The sequence below is a fragment of the Mauremys reevesii genome, linkage group 7, assembly GCF_016161935.1.
Source record: "Mauremys reevesii isolate NIE-2019 linkage group 7, ASM1616193v1, whole genome shotgun sequence".
Lineage (NCBI taxonomy): Eukaryota > Metazoa > Chordata > Testudines > Geoemydidae > Mauremys > Mauremys reevesii.
Genome location: NC_052629.1, coordinates 4771500 through 4792199, shown reverse-complemented (window position 1 = coordinate 4792199; position 20700 = coordinate 4771500). Strand labels below are relative to the sequence as shown.

The following is a 20700-nucleotide window of genomic DNA, read 5'->3' as shown; positions in this document are numbered from 1 at the left end:
GTAGGGATCTGGGGCAAAATTGGTCCAGCTAGTGAAGGCAGGGGGCTGGACTTGATGACCTTTCAAGGTCCCTTCCAGTTCTAGGAGATTGGTATATCTCCAATTATTACCTATTAGTATACAAATAAAAGTTGTACTGTATCATCTAAATAAACTGTATTCCAAAATGCTCCATGGAGTTGCATACAATTACAAAGATAAACAGTGGTGAAAAATTTTGAGAGCAAGAGAAACATTTTCAGCTGAGGTTTGAGATCAGAAATTGTGCTAATATATTTGCTTTTCTAGCATTACTATTATAAGGCATTTGCTAAAAATCAATTTGAGTTGAAATTTGGCAGGCAGCTTTTCAGTTTAAAAGCAATTTTTTAAAATAAAGCTTGTTTACATAAAGTGTGAAGGATGCCTCCAAATTTAGGATTCAACTCAAATTTAGGTTTTGGAAAAATAAACTTTATAAAACCTAAAGCCACTAGAAATATTTGTACTGGGCTATTTTCAAACTTCAACTTAAAGTTTTCTTTTAAAAAAAAAAGTCTTCCTTAATAGACTCATAGACTTTAAGGTCAGAAGGGACCATTATGATCATCTAGTCTGACCTCCTGCACAATGGAGGCCACAGAATCCCACCCATCCACTTCTATAACAAACCCCTAGCCTATGTCTGAGTTATCGAAGTCCCCAAATTGCGGTTTGAAGACCTCAAGCTGCAGAGAATCCTCCAGAAAGTGACCTGTGCCCCATGCTGCAGAGGAAGGCGAAAAACCTCTAGGGCCTCTACCAATCTGCCCTGTAGGAAAATTCCTTCCCGACCCCAAATATGGCGATCCGTTAAACCCTGAGCATGTGGGCAAGACTCACCAGCTAGCACCCAGGAAAGAATTCTCTGTAGTAACTCAGATCCCAACCCATCTAACATCCTATCACAGACCACTGGATGTTTGGAACCTGAATGTTGAAGCATTATGCTCTTTGGGAAAACCTCAAAAGTAAGCTTTATTTAAAAAATCAGAAGAAACAAAAGTGAAAATAAATCAGTTTTCATGTCTGTGCTGAGACAAATGAAGTGTATTGGGGGGAGACAATCTCAAATAACATGGAAAAGGAAATGTGGGCTTGTTAAATATGATTTTTAATCTGATTAATAAAATGTAGCTTGTAATAGAAACTACTGTCTAGGGAAGAGATGGCTCAGGGGATTGGTTATAGCGGTAGCTCTCAACCTTCCAGATTACTGTACCCCTTCCAGGGGTCTGATTTTTCTTGTGTACCCCCAAGTTTCACCTCACTTAAAAACTACTTGCTTACAAAATCAGACGTAAAAATGCAAAAGTGTCACAGCACACTATTACTGAAAAATTGCTTACTTTCTCACTGTTACTATATAATTATAAAGTAAATGGATTGGAATATAAATATTGTACTTACATTTCAGTGTATAGTATGTAGAGCAGTATAGACAAGTCATTGTTTGAAATTTTAATTTATACTGATTTTGCTAGTGCTTTTTATGTAGCCTATTGTAAAATTAGGCAAATATCAACATAAGTTGATATACCCCCTGGAAGACATCTGTGTACCCCCAAGGGGTATGTGTACCCCTGGTTGAGAACCACCAGGTTATAGATTAGGCTTGTAGTGCTCACAAGTTAGTTTTCAGGTTCAGGCTCAGCTTAAGTTTTGAGATCCACAGGAGTAACAGATAAACTGCTCCAGAACATGTGCATGGGAGAAAGGTTGACTGTTGGCAGCTCTTCCCTGATATTCTATGTAGGTAGAATCAGATTGATGATGTGCAGTGGGAGTTAAATTGCCTAGTCAGTTCTGCAGCCTTGTATCATAGAGTGCTGTGGGACATGGGTGATCTGATACAGCAGAGCCTACTGCTACTTGACCATTGGTTAAAATCTAGCAGAGCTACGTAATGACCCAAAGCTGTTGTCATCTGGCAGCTCTTTGGCCTCCTGGGAAATGAATGATGAGTGGTTTTAGCCCAGTTTCTTACGGCAAGTTCCACATCCTAACAGGCTCCCTGCTTGGCTGTCTTAAAGAGAACAAGGATTGAATGGGCTTTGGGACTGATCTCCTGTCACACTCCTCAATGTCTTCACTCTCTGTTAGGTCTGAGACACAGCAGTAAGGCAGTGTCAGGGAGTTTCCACTTTGTCTGCCCTGTATCTGTTCTTCCCCCAATTTGTGGTGGTGTGAATTATCAGCATAAAGCTCACTTTAAAAATACTTGAATTACTGGCATCTTTTAAGAAATCCAAAGTATTAGTCTTTGATAAATGGCTACTCTGTGTCTAGGCATAACTAGTTCTTTGGATATCTCCATATTATGAATTTTCATGTAAATTTTTCTCAGTGTAAAAGACCCACTCTGTGCTACTGAAAAAAACATTATTAGGCATTGTGGCTAAGATCCAGGTATTAGTGGCTTGTATTATTTTAATGTTATGGATAACAATTCATTGGAATGATTCCTAAAATGTTAGGCTATGTCCTGCCAATAGAGAGCACTCAACACAAGTTTATTTTTCTTTTCCTTTATTACCACAAAGGAAGTTCAGAATGTACAATAAATAGAACTGATGCAATATCTGCAAAAAGTCCAGTGTTGTTATTTAAGGTGGCTGCCATGAGCAATTTATTATCTAAATATGGCTAAATTAGGGTAACCACTCTGCCCCAAACTCCTCACTTTCGGACTGTATGTTGAAGGGTCAGACCGGTGCTATGCAAAACATTTTAGCATTTACAGTATCAAAGCACAACGGGCTAAGTTAAGGACTGTACATATATGGGCAGTGATATTTTGCCTCAGATGATAGGCTCCTGTCTTACCCTGCCTAAGTCATTCTGCCCATCTGAGAAGCACCATAATCCCTTAAATATAGACAGACTTATGACTACCATATTATGTAGTAGAATGTATAACTCTATAATACATTCCATAGTAGATTTCCTGTGCATTGTCCTGAGTATTAGTTCCCTGACACTTAGCCACTGCACCCACTTATTTAAGTATAGTACTGAATATCTCTGTGCCTGGGCAAAGCCTTGCACTGCTATGTCACTGGTTAAAATCTGACATACATTGGCAGTGACTAAAAGTTCTTGCTAGTTGGCAATCTTAGTCAAGTTTCTTCTATATAGGTACATCTGTTGCAAAACTCACTGTCACAATTGCTGATATGTAATGTAAGAATGGCCCTACTGGGTCAGACCAAAGGTCCATCTAGCCCAGTATCCTGTCTTCCAACAGTGGCTAGTGCCAGGTGCCCCAGAGGGAATGAACAGAACAGGGAATCATCAAGTGATCCATCCCCTGTCGCTGATTCCCAGCTTCTGGCAAACAGAGGCTAGGGACACTATTCCTGCCCATCCTCGCTAATAGCCATTGATGGACCTGTCCTCCATGAGTTTTTGAACCCTATTAGTGTTTGGCCTTCACAACATTCTCTGTCAAGGAGTTCCACAGGTTGACTGTGCATTGTGTGAGGAAATACTTCCCTTTTTGGTAGAGACCAAGGACAATCAAACATATGGATGTTTGAGCATCATTCTGTGGCTAAACAGATAACTTCAGCCTAAGTCATTTCACAGTCCAGGTGTAATTTAGTTTTCTAACCACAGGAATAATATTTACAGCTCCCAGTTATGCTCAGAATGTTTCAAAACAAAGACTTCTTATACTGAGTGTGTACTTAATAGGCAGATTGTAGGGTGGGGACAGGAAAAAATAAAGATGTAGCTTTCCTTAGACACTCCTACAGAATGCTGTGAAATAGTCTCATTTTTCACTGTTTGCTTAAGAAATCAAAAAGAGCAGGCCATTGAATTAGCTGGCTTTGGCCCAGATGTTTGTAGCTGTCCACACTGACATCTGTGTAATGTGTGGAACACTTTATATATGAAAACATTCCTAGAGGGTTTCATGAAGTGGAAAAAAATTGAACCCTCAAGTGAAGACATGCTGTGAAAGTGCTATCCATAGCAATCGCAGTGAGGTAATTGATCCATCCAGCTCCATTAATTACTAACAAAAATAACTCAGTTTTGCGGTCAGTTTTTTAAATATTAAGAGTTGGAGGTTTCCAAGGGAGATAAACTCAACTGATAGTTTAGCATATATCATAATCCCTAAACCCAGGTGAGTCTAGCTGGTGTGTTCTGGGTTGACTGAGTCAGCGAACCAGCCCCAGAAGTTCACAGGGAAAGGGGGAAGAGCAGATCATGTGACAGTCCAGCCCACCGCTGACTGAAAAAACAGGTCAGAAAATAAATTAATGGTGCTCGCTTTATCTATAGAAACAAAATGCTGTAACTGCAGTTAAACACAGATATGAATGTCACCTTACCTGTTTCCTCATCTTCCTGTTTGTTCAACTGATAGGTCAGTGTGGCTTTCTTATCACAGGTAAAGTGCTGCAGGGTTACCAGAGTGGACTGAGCAATTAAGGCTCGAACACAGTTCAGGAGATGTATTTTGTTTAAATTCACTGTTAGCATATAATGAATGATAAATAAGATACATAGATATTTTAATCAGTCACCCTTCATTTGGGGAGAGAGTGGATGAGAAAAGTGGATTATATTTATGGGTCATGTATTGAGACCCTCAGTCTGATAGGCTGAGAGTATTGCAGAGGTAGCATGCTCACTCCCTTGGCTAAGGGAGCGTTTCAGGTTCTCGAAGGCTAATCCAGGAGTGGTATTGAATTTAGGGTTTGCAGCTCGCTCCTGCCATTGTCAGGTGAAAGGCTGGGGCCATCTAATACAGAGCTTTTGGGAGGGTGGGTGGAGGAAAGAGTTACAATAAAAATAAGTGCAAAAAGGAGATTTGGATTTATCTTCACAACACCCCTGTGAGGTAGGGAAGTATTATCTCTGGCACAAGAGATTAAGTGACCTACCCAGGATCACAAAGGAAGCTGCGAGAGAGTTGGTTATTGAGTTCAGGTCTCTTGAATTCTAGGCGAGTGCCTTAACCACAAGTCCATCCTTTCTCCATTGGACAAATGTCTTTGTCAAAAATTCAGTGCCCCAGGGCCATTTATTAAAGTGTGAGAAGTCACAATATATACATCCTTTGAGATTCCCATAAAGTCTTCTAGTAAAACCAGGAAAGACCAGAGGTGGCATCTTGATATTTCTTAGGTAAAATACAAACAGAAAAAAAATCATTAAGCCCAATGTTGAGAACTTTAGCTGTGACAGTGCCATCTATTTTTTCATGATTTTGTTCACAAATTGTCATCAGAATAGGCCAGTTCTTGATATAGTGCTCAAATCAGTCCACTACTGAGTTCCATCACACATCTTGTGAGGGAGTTAGCTTGGTTCCTCCCACTTTTTTCAGAGCAGCTGCTGCAAAATGGTTGTTATGGAAGTATTTTGCAATTTCAACAACATTAGCCTTTATTTCTGGAACACTGAAGTCTGTGGCTAGGAGGTGCATCAAATGAGCACTGCAACCGTATGTTATTAGCTGAGGACTCTCTTCTAAATAATTTCTTCTCATCTTGGATATATTTGCAGCATTGTCTGTGAGCAAGCTGCATACTAGACATTTGGATTTTTTTTCACAGTTTACTTGTAAGTATTCTGCTGTGTGTGCATTTCCTGATGTATCAATTGTTTCTGTAAGGAAGACATTCCCTCCTTCTGTTGCCACACAAGCACATACAACAGGATCATTGTGGATGTTGCTCCGCCCATCAAGACTCAGGATGACAATTTTACCCTCTAGACCATTTGCATGCTGCTCAGTTTCTCTTTGATACACTTTATCCAGTAATTTGCCTGTGACATCAGCTCTGTTGGGTGGACTGTATCCTGGTCTTAATGACTGAACCATGTTAATGAAGTGTGGGTTCTCAATCATACAGAAAGGAGAGTTTGTTGCATAAACAAACTGGGCAATTTTTTCATCAATTACCTCTTTTTGTAATCTGCTGGTTCTTATCACAAACTTATCTGTGGTTGTTTCTGGATGATGGAGATTTTTTCTTCTTTTTGCTACAGGTGATATATATATATATACTGTTGCTATGTGACATACATGATGTGACTGAAACACTATTATTGACAGATAACTCTGAAACTATAGAAAGTGATGGTGATCTTGAAGGTGGATGGTCTTCAGAATCCTGTATGTTGAGGATGGATTCTCCTAAACAAAATAAGTCAATGCAGTTATTTAATGATTATTATCACACTGCTCATTTAGTATTACTCATTGCATTCACTGACACTCAGTACTACTTTAAAGGTGACATTGTAAAAGGAAGATCTGTCTATTTCAGCTGTTCCTTTTTTACAACTGCATCTAAAATGATAGTACCATAGAGTAACAACTATATTTTTTGCTCAAACATGAGAATTCAAGAATAGTCCAGAAGGAAGATAGGCAGTCCTTAAGAAGGCAGTATGAAATAAAAAAAGTTTATCAACCTGAAGATCTTGCATGTTCAGACATGTTCCTTTCATCATCTTCAACCCAGCTTCCTCCTGAGAAAGAACACGTCTCATGATGTTGTTTCATTTGGGCAACCAGGCCTTGCATTTCTTTGTTGCACTGTTTGCATTTTGCACGCATGCCTGTCTTACCCACTGGAACTTCTTTAAAATATTGCCAAACTGGGTCTCTTTTATGGCCTGGTGCCATCATAGGTTTTCCCTTCTAGTGAGAGAATGTTTCTGCTGTCTGTCCCTCCCTTCTCACATTTATCTCCAGACTTCTTCTCCTTGTCCAGATCTATTCCACCCCCTCTTCTATTCATTGAACTTTTTGAAACTTTGCACTTTTAGAGAGAAGTAAGGGATTGACTCTGTGTACACAAATTTGCAGAGGGACAGTAGGCTTGAGTTCTGTTATTTCTTACCTCTATATATTATTTATTTAAAAATATTTTTGCTGTTAACAAGCATGTTATTTCTGGAGACACACATCCATAGTTTGAGAACTGCAAAACTAAGCATCTCTGATGGTATTTTCTAGACTGAGCACTGAGTCCTAATGGGTAGATAGAAAGATTAGCCTAAATGATCTATACAGAAGTCCCTGGAGCCCCATAAGAGTGGGTCCCTAATCCATGAACTGTTGGAACTCATTTACAAAACTTTTCTTAGACATTACATGAATATATTGTCTCATACTATAGAATTAGAATTTATAATCCCTATTCCATGATGAGATATCTTTGAGCTATAATGTATCTTTATCTTTAGATAATTTTTTTCTTCAAAAAGCATTTTATCAAAAAATCTGATTTAAATAAAAATCCGATTTTTTGATTTAAAAAAAAAAACATTGATTTTTATCCACCCTGCCTAGAGCATATATTTTAGAAAAACTTCTAGTCATGTTTTAAAAATAGTCAGTGATGGAGAATCCACAGCAACCTTTAGCAAATTGTTCCAGTGGTTAATTACTCTCATCATTAAAAATTTACACCTGATTTCCAGTCTGAATTTGTTTAGCTTCAGCTTACACTCACTGGATTGTGTTATACCTTTCTCTGCTAGATTGAAGAGCCTATTATCCAATATTTGTTCCCCATGTAGATTCTTATAAACTGTAATCAAGTCACCCCTTGACCTTTTCTTTGTTACGCTAAATAGATTCAGCTCCTTGAGTCTATCACTATAAAACATATTTTCTAATCCTTTAGTCGTTCTTGAGGCTCTTCTCTGAACCCTCTCCAGTTTATCAACATCCTTCTTGAGTTGTGGACACTGGAACTGGACACCTTATTCCAGTAGTGGTCACACGGGGGCCTAATAGAGAGGTAAAATAATGTCTCTACTCTTATTCAGGGTTCCCTTGTTTATGCATCCCAGGATTGCATTAGCTCTTTATAATAGAGTGAGTAGAATAGGTGCAGTATTGAGGGCTCTGACTAAGTCTTGTATTGTACTGTAACCATTCATTTACAGTGAGTGGAAGCTTTTTGTGCACTTTGAGATTCCCCAAAAGCAACCTTTTGTCCATACACAGACATTGTATTAACAACTTCAAAGCATTGTCTTGGTTTTGTGGTCAGTTAGTATCATTGTAGAGAGCAGGAGTTCCCTTTATTAATAGATTAGAAAGCCAGAAGGGACCGTTGTGATCAATTAACCTGATTAACACAGGTCATAACACTTCCCTGTTTTATTCCTATTTGAACTAAAGCATATCTTTAGAAAAACATCCAATTTTGAGTAACAAAATTCCAGTGATGGAGGGTCCACCACAACCTGTGGTAAGTTGTTCCAATGGTTAATTACCCTCATTATTAGAAATTTGCACCTTATTTCTAGTCTGAATTTGTTTTGCTTCAGCTTTCATCCATTGAATTTTATTATACCATTGTCTTGTAGACTGAAGAGCCCTCTGTTATCAAATTTCTGTTCCCCATGTAGGTACATATGGATTGTGATCAAGTCACCCCTTAACCTTCTCTTTGTTAAGGTAAACAGATTGGTCTTCTTATATTTTTCATTATGAGGTATGTTTTCCAATCCTTTAATCATTTTTGAGTTTTTTTTCTCTGAACCCTCTCTGGTTTATCAACATTTTTCTTGAATTGTGGAGACCAGAACTAGACACAGTATTCCAGTAGTGGCTGCACCAGTGCCAATTACAAAAGAAATATAATTTATATTCCTCTGTTTATACAGCCCAGGATCATATTTACCTTTTTGGCCACAGCCTCACACTTTGCCATCATGACCTGCAAGGCCTCTCAGAGTCACTGCTTCCCAGGATAGAGTCTCCCATCTTGCAAGTATGACCTGTATTCTTTGTTTCTAGATGTATGACAGTACTGTGCACGCATGGTAGAGAAAGCAGAAAATTAGTGTTACATTAACAGTACACCGGGGGTAAGAGGCATAAGTTTGTCAGCTGAGAATGATAAAGCCAGCACTGATAGAGTACAGCAATTCTGCAGAGGATATAGAGATGCAGAAGCTCCATGGAGACTGGAAAATATGTTAATTAACTTATAAGAGGACTTATGGCTCCTGTTTCAAGACAGACAAAGATGTGACAGCTATCTGACGGAGTATGGGTGGTCCTGTGGTTCAGGCACAGGGCCGGGAGATCTGAGTTCTGTTCCTGGCTGGAAGCATTGAGTCATGCTGTGACCTCACATTTATCACTTTGTGTCTTTCTGCCTCATTTTCCATATCTGTAGAATGGAGATAATGATATATGCCTACTCCACAGGACTGTTGGAAGCCTTAATTAATGAAAGATCCTTGGCTAGGCATTGCTAAAGAAATGCTAAATATAGTAACTCCTCCGCTTAATGTTGTTTCGTTATGTTGCTGATCAGTTAGGGAACATACTCATTTAAAGTTGTGCAATGCTCCACTCTTACATTGTTTGGCTGCCTGCCTTCTCCACAGTGCCTCCCACCCGCCGGCAGACCCTCCGGATCAGCGCCTTCTCCCTCCTTCCCCCGCCTCCTGCCCACAGCAATCAGCTGGCTTGCGGCATTTTGGAGGCAGGAGGGAGGAGCAGGGACTTGGCGCGCAGGCTCCTCCTCCCTCCTCTGCCTCCCGAACGCCGCAAGCCAGCTGATTGCCCCAGGCATGAGGGAGGGCAGGGATGGGGGAAGCGCGTGCCAAGTCCTTGTGCCTCTCCCCTCCCTCCTGCCTGGGGCAATCAGCTGGCTTGGGGTGTTTTGGAGGCAGGAGGGATGGGGGAGGAGCAAGGACTCAGCGCGCAGGCTCCCCCTCTCTCCCCTGCCTCCAGAACGTGGCAAGCCAGCTGATTGCCCTGGGCAGGAGTGGGGGGGAGGACTCCGTGCGCCTCCCCCCTCCCTCCCGAGCATGGCAATCAGCTGGCTTGCGGCATTTAGAAGGGAGGGGAGGAGCCAGGATGCAGTGCAAAGTAAAGGGGGAGGAGTTGGGGAGAAGAGGCGGGTCAAGGGTGGGGGCTTGGGGGAAGGGGTGGAGTGGGCGGGCTGAGGGTTTAGCCTCCCGCCCCTGGTGCTTGCAGAGTAGGGGAAGCTGCCCTGGAATCTAACCACCCCTATTTACATTAATTCTTATGGGGAAATTGGATTCGCTTAACATCATTTCACTTAAATTCACATTTTTCAAGAACATTGAGTGAGGAGTTACTGTATTATTATTAGCAAGCAAATAATGTTGGTTTTTATCCATGCATCATATGTAGTATTAAAAAAATCAAAATCTCTTAGGTTAATAATAAACTCTTTGATTTAATTGATATCTTTGATGCTATGAAGAATTAATTATCTCCACAAAGGTAGCATAAAAGAAACACAAGTAGCATTTATTAAAAATATGCCAGAATGATGTTATAACTGGTAGCTATGGATGTTATTAGTACTCTGCTTATAGTGCCTTCTCTGTGAGGATCTCAACACACATTATGGACATTAATTAATCAAGCCTCACAGCACTTTGTGTTGTAGAGATTAATTACAAAAAATAATTGTGTGTGTTGGTACAGATGTATCAACTTTTGTCTGGCTCAGCAATAGGTGGCAGCTCACCTCTAATTTTCTTCTTTTCCCCGGGTGGGAGTTCCATGATAGCCATTTTAAAGGTTACATACATATGGTTGCAAAGCTGGCTCTATGTTTATGGGGCCTTATTCATAAGTCATGTAGGGTCACCATAAGACTTCCTCCTTTTCTGTGACCAGACCCTTTATTCTTAATGGCTTTGCCGGTGGTACTGTTAGAAGCACCATAGTTGGGTGGTCAGATGTATGGAGCACCGGTCCTATATTACTTTATATCATGATGACCTGAAGGTCATCATTGATAGATTTTCTGAAGCATCCCAGCTCTTTGGCCTCACCATTGTCTCAGGAAGACAGAGGTCTTGTTCCAACCAGCACCTCATTCCAATGCCCCAGTGCCAGCCATCTTCATCCAAGGCACACAGCTGAAAAATGTGGATTAGTTCAAATATTTGGGCAGCACCATCTTGAGTGACAGTTCCCTTGATAAGGAAATTTCCTCCAGAATTAGCAAAGCCAGCCAGGCCTTTGGCTGACTCTGAACAAAAGTCCTTAACCTACACGACATTTGTCTCTCCACCAAATTGAAGATCTACAGTGCAGTGGTTCTAACATCTTTCCTGTATGGGTCTGAGATGTGGACTCTTTATAGACATCACGTTAAACAGCTCGAGCAATTTCACATATGCTCTTTCCACTCAATAATGAGCATTGACTGGCAGGATGTGTGACCAATATTAAGGTCCCTGAGAGAGCAAGCACAACCAGCATTGAGGAAATGTTACTGAGAAGACAATTTAGGTGGATTGGACATGTCATCAGAATGGAAGATCACCATCTCCCAAAGCTGAGTCAGGGCAAAAGAAAGAAGAGTCATCCATATAAGCGCTTCAAAGATAATCTGAAGAGCAGTCTTCAGTGGGCTGGAATCAATCCCAAGGAACTTGAGCAAATGGCTCACTGGTGGTCTCTGAAAAGATCAGCATGTAACAGTTTTGAGCAGGATCGACAAAATCATCTCCATGCTTCACGTGAAAGGCGCCATGTGAAAGAGCTGCACCATCAAACATCATAGATACAGACTTCTCATGCCCTCAGTGCGGCTGACTCTGTGCATTAGGGTTCGGACTTAGGAGTCCTATGTGTAGCCATAGACGAGAACTGTGACAATATTGTCATCATCAGTGATGGACTACCAACAGTATATCTAAACAATAAAGAATGCTATAGCTGGTGCTGATGGAGAGAACCAAGGCAGTCTATAAGGCTGCAGGATCTAGAGGACTGAACACTCACTTTAGGAACAAGGAACTCCTGAATTTTAATCCCAACTGAGACACGTTTTGCACTTTGACCCTATGCAAATTGCTTAACTTCTCTTGGTGATAGAAGAATATAAAATGTGATGGTAAAAATGTTAATAATGGCTTCTCCTCATCTCCCCTCCAACTTCCTGCAGGGATTCCACAGAACTCTGTCATTGGACCCCTTCTCTTTGCCCTGTACACCTTATCTCCGGGTAGTCCCACCCACAAACACCAATTCAGCTACCAACTCTGTGCTGACAACTTACAGATTTAACTCCCTACTCCAGACCCCTCTCATTCTGATCCAAGTAAAATTTCAGCTGGTCTCTCTGATATCTCCTTGTGGATATCTAGCCATCAGCTCAAACTCAATATGGCTAAAACAGAGCTTTTAATCTTCCTCCCACAAGCTCTCCCCCTTCCCTCCTTTCTTGATCACTGTGGTCAACACCACTGTCCTGCCTGTCACTCAGGGGTGTAACCCATTTGTCATCTTTTACTCAGCCTGAATGTGAGGACCTAGAGAGAGGACCATGTCTAGATCTTGCTGATTCTTTCTGCATAAACTCTCTAAGATATGGCCTTTTCTAGCCATCCACACAGCTAAAAGTGTTGTCCACATTCTCATCATCTTGTGTGTCTATTACTGCAGTGCCCTTTTCTTTAGCTTTGATAAATATAATCTTGCCCCACTCAGTCTTTCCAGATACATTCAGAATGGTTTATGTTCTTAGCCTATAGCTTTGACCATGTCACTCCTCTTTTTGCATCCATCCACTGGCGGCTCCTCCTCTATCACATAAAAGTGAAGACAAGAAGCTTATGTTTCAACACCCTCTCCTCCACCCATCTCTCAACTCCTGCCTCTGTCAGTGAAGCCAGCCATCATCTCCCACCTGTTACATTTTAAAACAAGCAACTCCCATGTTGCTCCTCAAGCCTAGGAAGAGGTCTTTTTAAACATCTGCAAAGCTTCCTCATCATGTTCCTGCAAATCCCGACTCAAAACTCTCCTTTCCCACGATGAATGAAAAAACCTGACAAGGGTTAGGCTGCTGGTGTGCTGAGACCATTGCCTGTCATGCTGGTCAGTGTTGTCTCCTTATTTCATTGTACTCCCCTGTCGCTGTTTGCTTCTGTTGTCTCTTTTCTTACACTTAGATTGTAAGCACTTTGAGGGAGGATCTGTCTTTTTTCCTGGGTCTGTACAGTCCTAGCACAGTGGGTATTGGATCGTGACTGTAGTGATACAAATAATTAATAATATTTTGCATAAGAGTGTCAATACACATTGTGTCTAGAAAAGACATCCAAGTTAACAAAAACTGGTTTGTTTAATTAATAGTTAATTATGCAGCAATTATCATAGCACCTGTGTGCACTACACAGAGGATATTTGGCCAGAAATTAAATCACTGTCCATAATAGGCCCTGTAAACAGCCGTTTCCCTCTACCACCACACCTATCCAGAAATAACCCGCTAGAGACTATAGTCTGTAAACCAAAGTATAACAAATAAATGCATGCCTGAGAAATGTTTGACCAGCTCCCTATGGACTGTTGGCAAAAACATCTCAGCCATTGCAGTGGTGCACAGGGAGAGAGAGAGAGAGAGGCCCTGTGGCAGACATTACCCAAACCACATAGGTCTTTATAGATCTTAAATAACACCAAGAAATGGATGTGAAGCCAGTGCAATTAATGGGGCACAGGTAGAGTATTATGAATCCAATCATATCTTTTAATATAACTTGCAAACTACAGGGCATATTTTCAATTTAATTCATGCACATCTCCAGTTAGTGTGAACAAGAATTCCTGCCCGTTAATACTGTTTAGCCGTTATATTGCACTTTTCATGCTCAGCCATCTAAAAACATTAACTAAATGCCGTGAGTTGAGACTATGCTAACTGTATCCCTTGAAAGTAATTATTGTTCCAGGAAGAGGATCTTATTTGCTGTCATCAAAAGAGTTAAGAAATGCTCTCAAAGAGGCAAGCATCTAGGAGAAAAATGATTTAAAATGAGGAATTTACACAAGGCAGGGAAAATACCAAAATAAAAATTTTCTGGTTTAGAGAAAGGTGAGTGAGGTAGTATCTTTTATTGGACCAACTTCTGTTGTTGAAAAAGACAAGCTTTCAAGCTACACTGAGTTCTTCTTCAGGTTTAGGTCATTTACAGTCTTCTCTGCTTACGTTTGGAAATTGTGGGCTTTCACAAAATTGCTAGAGTTTTAAGTATCAGAGGGGTAGCTGTGTTAGTCCGGATCTGTAAAAAGCTACAAAGAGTCCCATGGCACCTTATAGACTAACAGATGTATTGGAGCATGAGCTTTTGTGGGTGAATGCTGTTAGTCTATAAGGTGCCACGGGACTCTCTGTTGCTTTTTAGAGTTTTAAAGTAATTGATGTTCTATTTTTTCAAAAGTAGCAGTAATTAAAACTCCCTTCAGAAATGATTTTGTGATTGGCTGATAAGCTGAGAATGATTTGAATTGGCACCCTACAGTTAGACAACAAAACCCAAGAAATGTGTAAATGAAGAGTTAAGGGAATTAGTGCAATCCTTCCAAAACAGTGACGAAAAAGGTTGGGGACCAGTGATCCAGGTGATAGTCAGTGGTCCTAATATCATTATTATTTATTTACAGTAGCACCTGTGTTAGGTGCATCCCAAATATTTGAAAATAGTGGTTCCTGCTCCAAGGAACTAGCAATCTAGATATAGAAATTAGGGAACATGGAATAACAATAGGCATTTTGGGTATGTCTACATTGTAATTAAATACCAGTGGCTGGTCTGTGTCAACTGACTCGGACTGAGGGGCTGTTTAATTAATTGTGGTGTAGACATTTGGGCTCAGGCTGCAGCATCTACACTGCGATTAAACTGCCCTTTAGCCTGAGCCCTGAGAGCCCATCAGCTGACACAGGCCAGCCGTTGGTGTTTAACTACAGTGTGTAGATGTACCCAATATGTATAAGTTACCTTGAGTCACAGTAAGCAGTGCAGCAGAGGTGGGCCTTTAAAGAGGACTTCAGTGTGGATGAGTTCATTGTAGTCGTACCACACTCTGCATTGAAGAAGGGACTGAGGTGATTGAAGCTGGCAAACAAGTAGGAAAAGCTGGGAGCACTGTTGGAACATAGGGGATAACTAAAGGTCAGTGCAGAGTTCGAAAAGGGAAGAAAGATAGGGAGCGCTAGAGTTGGGTGGCGATTACAAGATGCCTTGTTAATGAACCTGCTAAGACTGAGTCAATCTAAATATTATTTTGGCAGGCAGCACTCCATAGCTGTAGAAGTTTGAGATTTATTTAATACAATCTGTCACTTTCTTAACAGACATTGAACTTCCATACAATACAACCAATGCTAAATATTAAAATCAGAATACATGTGTGCTTGAATACATATTAAAATATCTCATGCACCCTTGAACACACATTATAATGTCACACAATGTATATGAGAGATGTTTAGCCCCACTTTGGGTATTACAACACGCACAGTGGGAGTGCAGTATAGTGATTAGTGCAAAGGACTGGGAGTCAGGACTCCTGGATTCAGGTGTGCTGTTGACTTGCTTTATGACCTCAGTTAACTTCAGTGACATGTGGCTCACCTCTCTGTGCCCCAAGGTCTCCAGTCTGTGAAATGGGGATAACACCAATTGTCTCAGAAGGGTGTTATGAGAGTTAGGGTTTGTAAAGGGCTTTGGGATCCTGAGATGCCAGGTGCTAAAGAGAATCAAGGTAAAGTATTATGATTCTGTCCATGGTGTGAATGCCTAACAGTAGTATTAACAATTATGTTAGGGATATCAAAACTGAACACATGAGCCCCAAACAGACAAAAAGTGCTTGGTAAACTTCTTGTGAGTATCTTAAAACACAGAGGTGTAGTGCTGGTTTTGTTTTCTGTTGTGTAAACTCTCTGAGAATGTACTAGAAAAGTGGGATTGTCACTGCTGTTATTTATTTATACTTTTTTGGCATGTAATCCTATGAACTGACTTGGTCAAAGTATTAAAAACAAAATCAGCTGAACCAAGGGTAGTGTACCAAAGCCAAATATATATGTATTACTCTGGGATGCAGAATTTTCTAACCATTTGCTGAAAAATGAAGGAAAGAAAAATAGCCAGTAAAAGTCCCCCTGAAGGGGAGAATGTCAATGGCATGCTATTCTGTGTTTGCCAACATTTGCAAAACTTTTCGATGGATAATTCTCTAAATAAGGCATTGTCTAACAAAGAAGGAAATCAGTTTATTTCAAAATTTGTGTTAAAAATCCCATGTTCTTTTCCAGACACTCTTGTGTGTCGTGCTAGCCTGGATCAGAGTTTCACAGCAAGCTTTTTTAAATACCTCTCCGAAATTAGCTCTGTATCAGAAACACTAAGGTGCTTAATTATGACTGCATTAGCAGGAACCACAATTGTAATAAATCATAGGGAGCTATTTCTAAAGCATCTTATCTAGGCAAAAGTTTCTATTGTTTGTGGAGCTATTTACAGATGATTAATCTCAAAAATAGATTTGTTAAAGAAAGATGCATCATATTTCATCTGATCAGAGTTGAAAGTCTTGACTGGCCAGCTGCCCACTCAGATATTTATCCCAGTAACTTACAAATGGATGGAGTAGTTTAGCCCATCGTATTTTTAGTCACTATCCTTGGCATCAATTTAAAGAGGAACTTATCTTCAGAAAAGAAAAAAAATGAAAACCTAAAGTGGGATCTTTTCACTCTTATTCACACAAGTAATCTGAATCTACAACTCCAGTTTACCAGAGTAGATCCATTGAAGTCAGGTGGGGGTGTTTGTGTGAATAAGGCTTTCAGGATTGGGGCCACAAATTTGCAATCCTTGTGTCTTTTGTGTGTTCCTAATATTTTATCTCAAAGCAGGTACATTGCTATATGAGCAATACCTACTTAACTGGTGAAATGCCTGTTAGCGTTTACATGATTATCAAACATTGCTGCATTGGTAGGATTTGTTATCATGCAATGTTATCTAAATAAAGTTAAATTAATGAAATTTCTACTACTTTATGCCTTCATTTCCTTTTGCCTTGGTTGTTGCAGCTCTGATTTCTGTAGCTCCCCCAAATCTCAGCTTTTCAAACTCCAACATGCACAGAATGATGCTGACTGCTTTCTCACACGTTGTTACAAAACCAGACACATCTCCCAGGACCTCAACCAACTCCATTGGCTCCTCATTCATGTAAGGTTGCGATTAAAGGTGAACAATTAAAATACTCCCACCATCTGAGAAACAAATGGATCCACTGTGTTCCGGAATTCTTTTCAGAATGATACTATCCAACTGTTGGACCATGGCATTGGCTGGCCTTTGTAATGCACTCCTACTCAGATGCACCTTTCCACTGTATCATCATCTTTTTTTCAAGATGGCACAAAAATGGCATGAGGCCGTTGAAGTGACAAGATGAGGCTAAAGTAATGGAAAAAAGTCTTCTAACTTTGGTTGTGGCCTGTCGTTTTTTATGTCTTTGTGTTGTGATGGAGACATCTGAAAAGGTAGACGAATGTAAATGTTCAGAATGGTTGGCAGGTTGATGGATTCAGACCGCCTTCATGTGGAAAAAGAATCAAATGCTCTCCTTTATGACGTTGCTTCCACAGAGCCCCGGTGGCCATGAGATCTTTTTGAGTGATCATTACCACTTAGTGGCCATATTTATTTCCCTCAGAGTCCTAATCCATAGATGAAAGATAGCTGCTTTAAGATTAATCCAGGAAAGACAGAGTTGATGCTGGTAGGTTAGGTATGTTGAAGCCTCATGAACAGGGGTTCTCAGACTTTTGTACTGGTGACCCCTTTCACACAGCCTCTGAGTGCGACCCCCCCCTTACACATTAAAAACACCTTTGTATCTATTTAACACCATTATAAATGCTGGAGGCAAAGCGGGGCTTGGGATGGAGGCTGACAGCTCACGACCCCCCATGTAATAACCTCGTGACCCCCTGAGGGGTCCCGACCCCCAGTTTGAGAACCCCTCCTCTTGAGGAATTGATGGAGTTGTGACTGTTCCATCTGCTGACGACATGTCCGCCCTTAGTCTTTGTGGTTTGCAGTCTTGGGGTCTTAATTCGATCCATCACTACTTCTAAGGTCCCAAAGCACCTTCTAAACATCAGCTGACCTGGAGTTCTTGATCCTTCCTTTCTCTCCACAGACATGTTTGCTTTTTGTCTCCTCTTTCCTGGACTATTGCAATTTTGATTGTTGTTTATTATTTGTATTACCATGGTGCCTAGAAGCCCAAGACATGCAATGCTCTCTGCCTGTGAGTATTCAGTACTTGTGATTACTCAGCTTCAGCTAGTGCAGAGTGCATTGTCTTTTAAGCAGACCGGGTTGGTAATTGAATGCCCTGTGTTCTGCACTGCCATCCATTTGCCTTTGGGTGCAGTTTAAGTTGTTGGTAATTATTTATAAAGCCCTAAATGGCCTGGGAATGGGCTACTGCAGAAGCACTTTTCCCCTGTGTGCCTTGTTGTGGAAGTTGCAGTTGGCTGGAATGTTCTTGCTGTCTGCTCCTCAGAGTTTGACCTCCTGGATGTGTAGCAGGGAATTCTTGGTAGAGAGCTCTCAGCTCTGGAATGCCTTTCCTCAGGCTGTCTGCCAAAGCCTGGTGGCGTTCAGAATGTGGTGCAAATTCATTTGTTAAATCTTGCTTTTTAGTAATTGGAAAGTGGTCACAGAGTGCTGAGTGTGGGATATATTTTTGTAACCAAATTGTTTGTCCTTGGTTTGATTTTTATATTGTTTATTTCATGGCAATCAAATAAAATCTAGATAAACACACGCAGACTGTCACAATAAAAACTGTCCTCTTCCATTTTAAAACGATCTGTAGATTTGGTGTAGAGGTTTGAGCCCAGAAGTGGGAACCAGAGCCTGGAGTTCTAAACCTAGCTCTGATAATCACCCCTGTTTGTGACCTTGTGAAAGTCATTTAACTTCTCTGTGTGTTAGCTTCCTAGCTGTAAGGGGAGGGCAGTAAATACCTACTTTACTGGAGAGTTGAGATGGTTAATATTTGACTCATTCATATTGCAAATGTGCCCCATATATTACCTGAGTGAAGCTGAAAAATGATACCAGTGTAAATTATTACAGTCATTTCTTTCTACTCCTCTCCCCATTCCCTCTGCTTCCACAGTGCCTCTCTTTTCTGTGGCCTTGTTTTCATTGCTAAAAAGTGTATTTATACTTTGGGGTAACTGAAGTGTGTGAGCTATCCCAAGTTATAAACACAAAATCAAACTTCTAGGCAAGATCCGCACCAGACCACCACCTGGGGTTGACCTCACCTCTCTGTAAAACTACAGTGCCTTGTCTTCTGTGTGTTTTTACCCTGTGATAGTTTATGCGTGTTAGTTACCCTGAGGTAAAAAATACTGTTTGTTTTTTTTTTAGCAGCAAAAACAAGGCCTGTCTCTAATCACACGTTTGGAAAACCTCTGGAATTCCAGCCCTCCGGAGTAGCCATACTGCATTTCTCTGCTTTATTGACTCTGCATCTCATTTGAAATCTCAGCTAAAAACATCGCTTTTCTCCCTTCCCCATATGTCTTAGCTTCTCTCTCCATCTGCTAATATTATTATTTACATCTGATACCGCATTATTTAACTCTGGGAAAACATTTTGGGGTGCAGTTTGTATGAAAGATGAGATATATGGTAAAGTTAAATTGGTATTTCAAAGACATTTGGAGCAGACATTGGGCCTGATATTTTTAGTTTGTGTTTGGTGATACACTTTGCTCTGGATGCTATTTTCTAGGATTCATATGACTGGAAGTGCAAACACATAAGAACTTAGACATCTCCAGTCACTTCCTTTACAAGTTTGACCTATAAACACAAGTAGTTACAGTAGGCATCTTGTCGAATTTTCTTAGTACTCTAAGATCCTTTTGTAATCAGGAAACAGCTATACCAGGGGTCTCTAACTCAAATGACCAGGAGGGCCACATGAGGACTAGTACATTGGCCCGAGGGCCGCATTATTGACACCTCCCTCCCTCGGCCCCACCCCCACTCCATCCCCTCCATGAAGCCCTGCCCCTGCCCTGCCTCTTCCCACCCCTTCCCTGCCCCCATTCCAACCCCTTCCCTGAAATCCCCACCCCAACTCCGCCCCCTCCCTGCCCCCAGGGGGGTGCAGGAGCGGTGTGGGGTGTGGCAGGGGCTCAGGGCAGGGAGTTGGGGTGGGGTGCAGGAGGGATGAGGGGTGCGGCAAGGGGTCAGGGCAAGGGATTGGGGTGCAGGAGGGGTGCGGCAGGGGGATTGGCAGGGGATTGGGGTGCAACAGGGGGCTCAGGGCAGTGGGTTGGGGTGCAGGAGGGGTACGGAGTGTGGCAGGGGTCGGGTTCAGGGTGCGGCAGGTGGCTCAGGGAAGGGGGTTGGGGTGCAGGAGGGGTGCGGGATGCAGCAGGCGGTCGGGTGTGGCAGGGAGCTCAGGGCAGTGGGTTGGGGTGCAGGAGGGGTGTGGCAGAAGGTTGGGGTGCAGGGTGTGGCAAGGGGCTCAGGGCAGGGGGTTCAACTGCAGGAGGGCCTTGGGGGGTGGGCTCTGGCCCAGCGCGCACCAGGGGCAGGGCAGGCTCCTTGCCTGCCCTGCCCTCTTGCCACTCCGGGAAGCGGCTGGAACATGGGGACCAGGGGCACAGGGGTGTGTGTGTTGCTGTTGCTTCAGGTACCGCTCCCCATTCCCAGCCAATGGGAGATGCTGGGAACTGGCGGAGGGCGGGGGGGCTGCAAGGAGCTCACGGGCCGCAGAAAATAACCTCGCGGGCCATGTGTTTGAGACCCCTGCTTTACAATACTCTCATGAAACATGTTGCAGGTTAAGCA

The 20700-nt window shown here is 41.7% G+C and overlaps 1 protein-coding gene across 5 annotated transcripts in view; it reads left to right on the top strand.

Annotated features, from left to right (window-relative positions):
- NT5C2 (5'-nucleotidase, cytosolic II) overlaps positions 1-20700 on the top strand; it is an 84749-nt gene that overhangs the window by 2336 nt on the left and 61713 nt on the right. The window contains exons 1-2 of one of the 5 annotated variants that reach the window (XM_039483039.1): positions 15420-15556; positions 16896-17055. The exons of 2 other annotated variants lie outside the window; for them this stretch is intronic. Coding sequence is in view for 2 of the 3 variants with exons in the window: in XM_039483036.1 (XP_039338970.1) it covers positions 15493-15556 (64 nt within the window). In the remaining variant the exon portion in view is untranslated. Of the gene's footprint in view, positions 1-15415; positions 15557-16895; positions 17056-20700 lie in introns of those variants that run through there. 2 more of the 5 variants (XM_039483036.1, XM_039483035.1) reach the window with 2 other exon arrangements.